This window comes from Ananas comosus, unplaced genomic scaffold (assembly GCF_001540865.1).
Source record: "Ananas comosus cultivar F153 unplaced genomic scaffold, ASM154086v1, whole genome shotgun sequence".
In the NCBI taxonomy this organism is placed as follows: Eukaryota; Viridiplantae; Streptophyta; class Magnoliopsida; order Poales; family Bromeliaceae; genus Ananas; species Ananas comosus.
The window spans coordinates 2,911-12,779 of NW_017891726.1; the positions used below are offsets into that span (position 1 = coordinate 2,911).

The 9,869-nt window shown below is 35.3% G+C and overlaps 2 protein-coding genes and 1 long non-coding RNA gene across 8 annotated transcripts; 1 reads left to right on the forward strand and 2 right to left on the reverse strand.

The window, feature by feature from the left end:
- Positions 1–311: 311 nt before the first annotated feature.
- LOC109705111 (F-box/kelch-repeat protein At3g27150-like) lies at positions 312–2,322 on the reverse strand. Of its 6 annotated transcripts, none has more exons than XM_020225868.1 (2): positions 2,172–2,322; positions 312–1,800 (listed from the first exon to the last, which is right to left on the reverse strand). In XM_020225868.1, exon 2 carries the CDS (start codon positions 1,665–1,667, stop codon positions 555–557), a length of 1,113 nt encoding a protein of 370 aa, XP_020081457.1. In that variant the 5' UTR covers positions 1,668–1,800; positions 2,172–2,322; the 3' UTR covers positions 312–554. The 6 variants fall into 6 exon arrangements, with proteins under 6 accessions (XP_020081457.1, XP_020081461.1, XP_020081458.1 ...); XM_020225872.1 differs by having other exon boundaries at positions 312–1,764; positions 2,172–2,299; XM_020225869.1 differs by having other exon boundaries at positions 312–1,806; positions 2,172–2,299.
- Positions 2,323–6,381: 4,059 nt separating this feature from the next.
- LOC109705110 (F-box/kelch-repeat protein At3g27150-like) lies at positions 6,382–6,906 on the reverse strand. The gene has a single exon (XM_020225867.1). The coding sequence runs from the start codon at positions 6,904–6,906 to the stop codon at positions 6,382–6,384; it is 525 nt and encodes a 174-aa protein (XP_020081456.1).
- A 1,227-nt stretch (positions 6,907–8,133) lies between these two features.
- LOC109705109 lies at positions 8,134–9,167 on the forward strand. Its single transcript, XR_002214623.1, has 3 exons — positions 8,134–8,494; positions 8,566–8,698; positions 8,774–9,167. It is a non-coding gene; the product is annotated as an uncharacterized LOC109705109 (long non-coding RNA).
- The last annotated feature ends 702 nt before the right edge of the window (positions 9,168–9,869 follow it).

Sequence of the window (9,869 nt, forward strand, 5' to 3'; positions counted from 1 at the left end):
AATGTCTTGTAAGCACAATACGGTACGTTGGCCACGACTCATGCCGATGTGTATTTAAATTCTTTGATGTTAACAATTAAATTATGAAATCAAAATACTACAAATCAAAGTATCTTCAAAAAAAAAAGAGAGCTTTATTTACTGGTGCTGGTAATTAAGGTAACAATAATCAACTATTGAGTAGAACTTATAACAGGAAAAACTTTTCCAACCTTGTTGTAATTGATATTTTAAACCTCAAAATCTAAAAACCGAAACTGCGTAAAGATTAAACTGTTAAAGAACGAAGAATAATTTACAGCTCTAGGAGGTAACAAAGTTCATTAAATTTATATTTAACTTCCTGTTAATCAAAATGAGCAACATTAACTAGTACATAAAAGCAACACATTGTTCTGCCATGGAAACACAACTAGGAGAAAATCAACAAGCAACATCTACATGCTAGAAAATACCCAACCAAAATAAATGCTAACATTGTCATTACTTAACTGCTAACATTGTCATTACTAGTTGTGTGATTTGCTTGCCCCCGTTCTGCTTTAGTTGTCAGATCAAGCCATCATTACACAACAATTATGAATGAACAGGTTCCGCCCTTGACGATCGAACTCAAGGACACGCCATTCTACATTATCTAATTCCGGACTAGGCGTGCAGAAGCACATAAGGATATCTAAAGTAGGGTGCTTGCGCAGCGTTCTACAGATTAAAACTAACTCGTCCCCCAAGGACTTCAATTTCACTCCCCAACCCTCGAAGAGTTCTATGCTTGCTGGCGCCCTACCGACTATCTTCCATGTGCTGTTGTTTTTCAAGTACACCTTGAGATGGCGAGAAGGGACGTCAAGATAATACAACTCATTGTTTACAACTGCCACGAAATCTTGGGGTTGAGAGGAGAGAACGGTCCTAGATGGATCATCTTCTATCATATTAGGAATAAGTTCCCACACATTCCGCTCAAAATCATAACATTCTCCGCAAGTAAGTAAATCACGATTCTCATTTATGCCACCGATAACATAAAACTTACTATCCATATATAATCCTGAGCAAAAACACCTTCGTCTGTTCATACTGGGGAGCGACTCCCATGACTTGCTCTCAGGATTATACTTTTCGGCGCTATTCAGAACCTCCTCACTACCTTGTTGTTCCCCTCCAGCGACACAAGCCACACTACCACAGTCTGCAGATGCGAAAACAAATCTTGGTGTGATCATCATAGGACTGTTGAACCACCGGTTTAACTCCAATTCGTACCTCCAAATATCTGAGTCACTCTGAAGACCACAAAGACCACAGTCCCCATTGATTATTCCCAACAGAAGAAGATGTGTTCCCAAGCAGAACAATTCCCTGGCACGATATGGAGTGGTTTCGTCGTATGGACATACAGGGAGGTCCCAACAGGACCTGGTATATGGTTCATAACACTGATAGCGGGCTTCTCCTGAATGTAAGAAAATTTTTGGCACCTTAAGCCCAATCTTCTTTCGGATCTCATTGAGCTCACCGCTTCTTATTAGAGAACGGAAGCGCCGGTTCACTAAGCGAAGATCACAGTACTTTGAGCTCGGAAGCCTCGCCAAGATAAGAAGGGCGATGTCGTCACTGAAAGGCGGCAAATAAGAGGCATCAACATCTCGGAACGGATGATCCATTTCAATTTTCGTGGCTTGCTCCTTCGGATCCCACTAAAATCTCATTCTCTTCGCATTCACAGGCACCGCCAATTGCATCCTCCTCGGCCTCCGACATCTGATTCTTCCCAAAATTCCAAGATTACAAAAGATTCTGCATCTTTGTCAGCAAACATTACACGCATATACAATCAAAACACGAACCAAAATCAAACCTTTCTTCACAAGAAAGCATCTTTTGACAGCACAGAAACAAGTACTAATTAAAGCAAAATCTTTGTGAGGCATTCAATCAAACATGTGATAGGCATGAAACAAAACACAGGAAAAAATGAAAAAAAAAAATCAATCATTAAAACAACAGTTGATATGCAATATTGAAAAGTATATTACAAACAAAACAAGAGGAGATTAAGAGAGAGAAAAAAAAAATTAAATAGAACAAGTATCATATGGAAAAGGGGCATCAAAACCTCACCTGTTTTAGCATGGAAGCGGATTATTAATTCAAAATCAAAAGCTCACCTGTTAAGCCTCTCCTAAATTAAAAATTGAAGCATCGACGATGCCCCAGCGAAAGCAAATCCCACATCAACGCTGTTAAAAAGAAAGAACGAAAGGTATCTATAGCGGGGAGGCTAAATTGCAAGTTTGGTCCTCGAACTATGAAAACAAAGACATTTTGATCCTCAAACTTTAACTTTTATAATAATTTGACTTAATTATACTATACTATACTATACTGTACGTAACAAGCTTTTTTTCAGTTTTTTTGTATTGTACGTTTAGCACTACTCAACTGTTTATTTTTAAGGGTTAATTTCATAGGTACCCTCTCACCAACCCCTAATTACATGGATACCCTTCAAAAATTATTAATATCAAACTTGCCCTCCAAATTTAGTAAAACTATCAAAATTACCCATATTACTTGAATTTCAGAAAAAATATGGCCAAAATACAAGTTTTACCCCTCTCACTCTTACAACAATTATAATACATATTTTTTTATGAGTATTTTTTAGTTTAATTTAATTTGTTTTTTATTTTCAGTTTAATTTGATTATTTTTTCAAAAAAATTATGACTATGTGTTTTTTTTCATATTTGTCTCTTTATAGTTTACTTTGATTATTTTAATTATTTTTTCATTTAAAATATAAAACTATCAAAAAAATTTTCAAAGATAAAATAGAAAACTATCAAACTATATATAACATAATATAAAGATTTAAAAAATAATCAAAGTAAACTATAAAAAGACAAATATGAAAAAAAACTCATAGTAATATAAATTAAAGCTACAATAAAGAATTTTCAAACTACATCTAAAACAATATAAAAATCTTAAAATAAATCTAACAAAAAGTATCTAATTATTCCATTTGTAATTAAACAAATAAAATGAATATATACTAGTTAAATGAAATAAAATATAGACATATTAAACTAGTTAAAATGAAGACATATTAAATTAATTAAATTAAACTAGAAAAATACTTATAGTAAAAGTATATTATCTTGGTAATAAAATATATATTATAATTGTTGTAAGAGTGAGAGGGGTAAAATGGGTATTTTAGCCATATTTTTTTTAAAATATAGGTAATAAGGGTAGTTTTGATAATTTTACTAAATTTGAAGGGTACTTTTGATATTAAAAATTTTTGGAGGGTATCCATGTAATTAGGGGTTGGTGAAATTAACCCTATTTTTAAATCCTTACACTATAGGCAACAAAACTATAATCTTATATAAAAATTATTTTAAAAAGTACCGGCTTGAAGTGTCCGAATATATATTCAACTTATTTTAACATAAAAAATATAAAAAAAAGTAAAAATAATATGGAAAAAGCTTTTAATAAGTTCATGATATCATTCTAAATTTTTTCTATGTTTAATCATTGTCACTTAATAAAGTTGTTAGATTTTATCTAAAATAATAAATTTACTAACAATAATATATAGATTAGTGAAAAAAAAATTAATAATATCTATGAGAAAATAAAATATTATAATATACAAAAATAAAAATAAATTTAAAATATAGTTTAAAGATTGATAAAATACTATAATATAATGGTGTCTTTGAAAAAAACTAGTATAATATAGCAAATAAAAATAACACTAGAGTACGGTATATTGGCTCAAAGGGGGCAGTATCATAGTGGGAGACTAGATTTGGTTGAGTCACGTTCGAAGTTATGATAGGTCAGATTAGGCCGAAACATGTTCGAAATATGTTTTAAGTAAATTGATTGTACATTCTAATAGTTTGAGTTTTTAAAATTAATAATTAGCGTAAAATATCTTACAGTACTATGTCAATACCTTATCAGTACAGTACAATACATTGATCACGACTTATACCGATGGGCATTTAAATCCTTGGATGTTAACAATCAACTTATGAAATCTTTTTTTTTTTTTTTTTTTGGAGAGATAGGTATCACACTACCAGCTTCGTTTATTTCATTTAGAAATAAAATTAGCTAGAAATGTGAATCAACTAGGATTCGAACTTGGGTCTCGAATACCAACCACCAAGCCCTTTGCCACTTGCTCTAGGGACGGTCGGTATCAACTTATGAAATCAAAATACTACACATGGTGGTACCTAAAAGCTTTAAAAAAAAAAAAAAAGCTTTATTTGCTGGTAATTAAGATAGACAATAATCAGCTGATTGAGCAAAACTTACAACCGGAAAAACTTTTACAACCTTGTTGTAATTGATATTTTAAACCTCGGAATCTATAAACCGAAACTGGCGTAAAGATTAAACTGCTGAAGAATGAAGAATAATTTACAGCTCTAGGAGGTAACAAAAGTTCATTTAATTTATATTTAACCTTCTATTAATCAAAATGAAGAATTGCTTTTCTTTTTATTTTTTTTTTCTGTGTTTTAAAGAATTATAAAATTATATAAAAATATACTATCAAAACGGTTATGTAGGTGTGAGTAGGGATGTCAACGGATCGGGTTTGGATCGGATTTTTAAAAACCCGAACCCGATCCCGAACCCGAAAACTAAATTAAAATTCGTACCCGGACCTGAACCCGGCGAATTTTAAAAATTCATACCCATATCCGTACCCGACCAAAAATCCGAAACCCGAACCGAGACCCGAACCCGGCCCGACCAAAAATCCGAAACCCGAACCGAGACCCGAACCCGGCGGGTTTTTAAAAATCCTTACCGTTGAATGAAGATCTAAAGGATAAAATTTTTTAAATATTTTATATATTATATAAATAAATAAAAATAAATTTATGTATATATATAATTTATTCGGGTTCGGGTCGGGTTCGGATTCGGGTCGGGTAAATATAAAATCTATACTCGTATCCATATCCGTCTGGTTTTTTTTTTTTTTTTCTATACCCATAACCGAATCCATACCCGTTTAGCTCAGGTAAACCCGCCCCGTTTGGATTCGGGTTTGGGTAATATTTCGGATATCCATACCCATTGACATCCCTTGGTGTGAGGAGAGGCCAGAATTGATCGAGTCACGTGCGATGATAGGAGGTCAAATTGGGCAGAGTCATATTTGAAGTACGCTTCAAGTTTAATTGATTGTATCTTTTTGACAACTCTAGCTTTTGAAATTAATGATTAGTGCCAACGATTCTACAACATCATATCAATATCTTGTCACTATGATAAGATATGGTGGTCACAACTTATGCCGATGGGCACATAAATCTTTGGATGCTAACAATTAAATTACGAAATCAAAATACTACAAAATCAAAGTACCTAAAAGCTTCAAAACAAAAAAGAACTAATATGCACCGTAAGGACCAGAATGACTAGAAACCAAGTGTATATACAATCAAACTACAGTAACTTCATTGTAAATAGCTGAGGCACCGCAGGTCAAAGGATCAGTCACACTACTACAACATTGAGTAAGTCACTGACGAGTTAGTAAACATCCAAGTGACTTCTCGCGTTGGTCACGCTCGGTACCCTTATTCTCTAACAACTATCTGCATATTCGTTCCAGTGTCCTTACGCTGTTGACTCGAGACTCGTCTATTCAAAAAGGAAAGCGACCTATGCATCAATCTCACCGGATCAATCACCGTCCCGTGATATTCCATCGATCGGGAACATTTAGGAATTAACAATCAATGACACACGTTTTAAATTCTCAACTCTTGAGAATATATGTCATCATCTTATTAATTCTTTACAAGATTCATGGACACATACACAACATAAATTAAAATAAGAACCCAAATTTATTGATAATATTTAACATCAAATACAAATTTATGTTCTAAAAAGAATAAATGTGTCAGCCTGGTTGGCTTTAGAGCATAGCTTTACTTGCAGGTAATTAAGATAACAATAATCAGCTATTAAGCATAACTTATACCAGGAAAAACTTTGCCAACCTTGTTGTAATTGATATTTTAAACTTCAAAATCTATAAACGGAAACTAGCGTAGAGATTTACACCACTGGAAAAGAAGAACAATTTACAGCTCTAGGAGGTAACAAAGTTCATTAAATTCATATTTAATTTTCTATTAATCAAAATGAGCAACATCAACCAGTACATAAACAACACATTGTTCTGCTGTGAAAACTCAAACTAGGAGATAATCAAGAATCAAGAAACAACATCTACATGCTTGAAAATACACAACCAAAATAAATGCTAACATTGTCATTACTTGTTGTGTGATTTGCTTGCTCTCGTTCTGCTTTAGTTGTCAGATCAAGCCATCATTACACAACAATTATAAATGGACGGGTTCCGCCCTTGACGATTGAAATCAAGGACATGCCATTCTACATTATCTAATTCAGGACTAGGTGTGCAAAAGCACATAATGATCTCGAAAGTAGGGTGATTGCGCAGCGTTCTACAGATTAAAACTAGCTCGTCCCCCAAAGACTTCAATGTCACTCCCCAACCCTCGAAGAGTTCTATGCTCACTGGCACCCTACCGACTATCGTCCATGTGTTGTTGTGTTTCAAGTACACCTTGAGATGGCGAGAAGGGACGTCAAGATAATACAACTCATTGTTTACAATTGCCATGAAATCTTGGGGTTGAGAGGAGTGAACGGTTCTAGATGGAACATCTTCTATCATATTAGGAATAAGTTCCCACACATGCCGCTCAAAATCATAACATTCTCCACAAGTAAGTAAATCACAATTCTCATTTATGCCACTAATGACATAAAGCTTACTATCCATATAAAATCCTGAGCAAAAACACCTTTGCCTGTTCATACTGGGAAACGACTCCCATGACTTGCTCTCAGGACATTTCGGCGCTATTCAGAACCTCCTCACTAACTTGTTGCTGCATGGAAGAGGAGATTAAGAGAGAAAATAAAATAGAAAAAAATAAATAAAACAAGTATCATTTGGAAGAGGGGGCATCAAAACCTCACCAATTTTAGCATGGAAGAGGATCATTAATTCAAAAGCAAAAGCTCACCTGTTAGGGCTCTCCTAAATCCAAATTTGAAGCATCGACGATGCCCCAGCAAAAGCATGCTTTGAAAAACAGAAAGAAAGGTATTTATAGCCCGGGTGGCTAAATTGCACGTTTGGTCCTCAAACTATGAGAACGATGACATATTGATCCTCAAACCTTAATTCCTTGTAGGAAAATGACTTAGTTACACTATACAACAATGTCCTTTAGGGTGCGTTTGGTTCGGGTTATCTTGACAAGATTACAAACAATTCTTGCTAGTATTACTGTATTTGGTTCATCCGGTATGTAATCTGATCAATAATGTAGCATTACAAATAGTACATCATTACATCGAAAATATTACCGAGGGAGGGGCGTGTATCTTGGATTACTGAAAGTGGCTAATCTTACATGTTATATAAAATTACAAGTTTACCCCTCCAACTATCGAAACCCTTTCAATACGTCATTTTAAAAATTTTAATTTAAATTTTGAATTGTCAATTTTTAAAATATAAAACTTAAATTTTAAATTTTCAAATTTAAATTTTCAAAATTTAAAATTTTAATTTTTAAACTTCAAATTTTAAATTTTAAATTTTAAATTTAAATCTAAAATTATAAATTTTAAATTTTGAATTTATATCTTAAATCTTAAATTTTAAATTTAAATCTTAAATTTTAAATTTTAAATTTAAATCTTAAATTTTAAATTTTAAATTTAAATTTGTATTTTAAATTTTAAATTTAAATTTGCATTTTAAATTTTAAATTTAGATTTTAAATTTAATTTTAAATTTATAAATTTCATATTTATATTTTAAATTAATATATTAAAATTTATATTTCTGTTCAAATTTAAATTTTAAAATTTTAAAATTTTAAATTATTTAAAATAAAATTTAGTAAAAAAATATTATTAGTAAACAATAAAAAAAGCTTGCCAAATATGGCTAAGGACAATTTTAGAATAGACTATACTTTATTGTGAAGCTTACTGAATTTTATAAACTAAACCAAACATAGTAATGTAGTATACTAGTATCCCTACACTTAGTATATATATATAAGTGTGTGTGTGAGGGTACGTGTGTGTGTGTGTGTGAGTGCACATGTGTGAGTATGTGTAATGCCATGTGGCATCACCTCCCCCCTCTTTTATGCATGCAGGGAAGAGAGAGAGAGGAGTTTATCTCCTCTCTTCTCTCCTTTTCTCTTTCGTTCGGCCGTACCAAGGAAGCACGCGAGGGACGCCGCCGCGGAGCCGATTTCGCCGTCGACGTCGCACCGCAGAGCCGTTCGAACCTACGGTTGCTGCCGTTGCATCGTGAGGAGGCCGGGCGAGCGTGGATCTTCGCCGTTCTTGACGTCGCGCCAGTGCTAGTCGCCGTCGAGGTGGGTGTTCCATAGAATTGCTTCCTAATTTCCAAGCTTTTTCAATTTCGAGCTAGTTGCTGTCCCTGCAGATTTCCAGCGTCGACCGTTGGCGTTTCGGCTCGTACTCGACGTAGGAGCGTCGGATTTCGACGAGGCTTGATTCGCTGGATTCAGGACTTCGAGAGGAATCCACGAAGCCCTTACTTGCCAGATTTCGTTGAGGTTAGATTGGTCGAATCCGTGCTGTACCTGACTGTTGCGAATTTTGGGACTGAAACGGTGATTTGTGCTTTGTAGAGCGTGGTGTTAGCTCGACTCCCGGATTTGGAGGGTGTAGATCGACCAGCAGGTGGTGCTGCAGCTGTGAGGGTGTTTTGCTGCCAGAATTAGCGACTAAGGTGGGTTTACATCGGTTTATTCCTAAGTATAGTAATAGTCGACATGTATGATTTTCTGTTCGGTAAATCATGTTGTAGTTCGTTTTTCATAATGATATCCTGGATAAATGCTGCATATATAACATGATTATTACCTTTTAAATATACATGTTGGACTGGGTTTAAACTTAGGAGAAAACGCGATTGGAATCGACATATGTATTAAACTGCCTGATTTAGCTCTAGGAGCCGTTATAGAATTGTACTGTCGCAGCATACTGTAGACGAGTACTCCAGATAGTTTAGAATACATTTACGCTCGTGCTGGTATGCCGAGTGAATTTTTTCTGAGGTCGTTTAGACTGTTTCGTACTAGTGGGTGCCGTCGGGACTGACGGTGGGCCCGGTTCGTCGTTTTGGCGTCGGATTGTGCCGAGGGCACGTTGTTTGTTGTATTTAGACTAGTCAGAGTTGTTACTGGACTTCGGCTTGAGTTAGAGAGCCTGTTTGAGCTCGACAGAGATACGCTGCATACTCGGTTGGATAGCTCCCACGAGTGCCACTCCGGAGGCGGGCGCGGTGCTTTTGCGTTGGTGTCGCTCAGGCTAGTTGGACTTGCTATCCACGGACTGGTTAGTGTGGAGGTAGCTATACAGTCGCAACTGAGCCGGGACGGGTGTGTTCACAGTCCCAGGGACGGGTATGTTTACAGTCCCAATTGGATTGGGTCAGATTTGACATTTCCTACAGTCGGTTAATGTAGAGCATGATAGTGTAGTGGATGATAGCGATAGAGTGTACTTCCTGCTTTTCCTTCTATCCTTGCTCCCTTCTGTAGACTTAGTGGGTGACCGATGTTGTTTTGGGCGGCACCCACTGAGGACTACTTGTTTTTACAGTAGTTCTCACGCCCAGTTGTTACCTATGTTTTGTAGAGCCACAGGTTCCGGCTGCTGCACCGTCTGCGGACCTGGATCGAGGTAAGGGCGTCGCGAGTTAGAGCTCTACCCGACGTG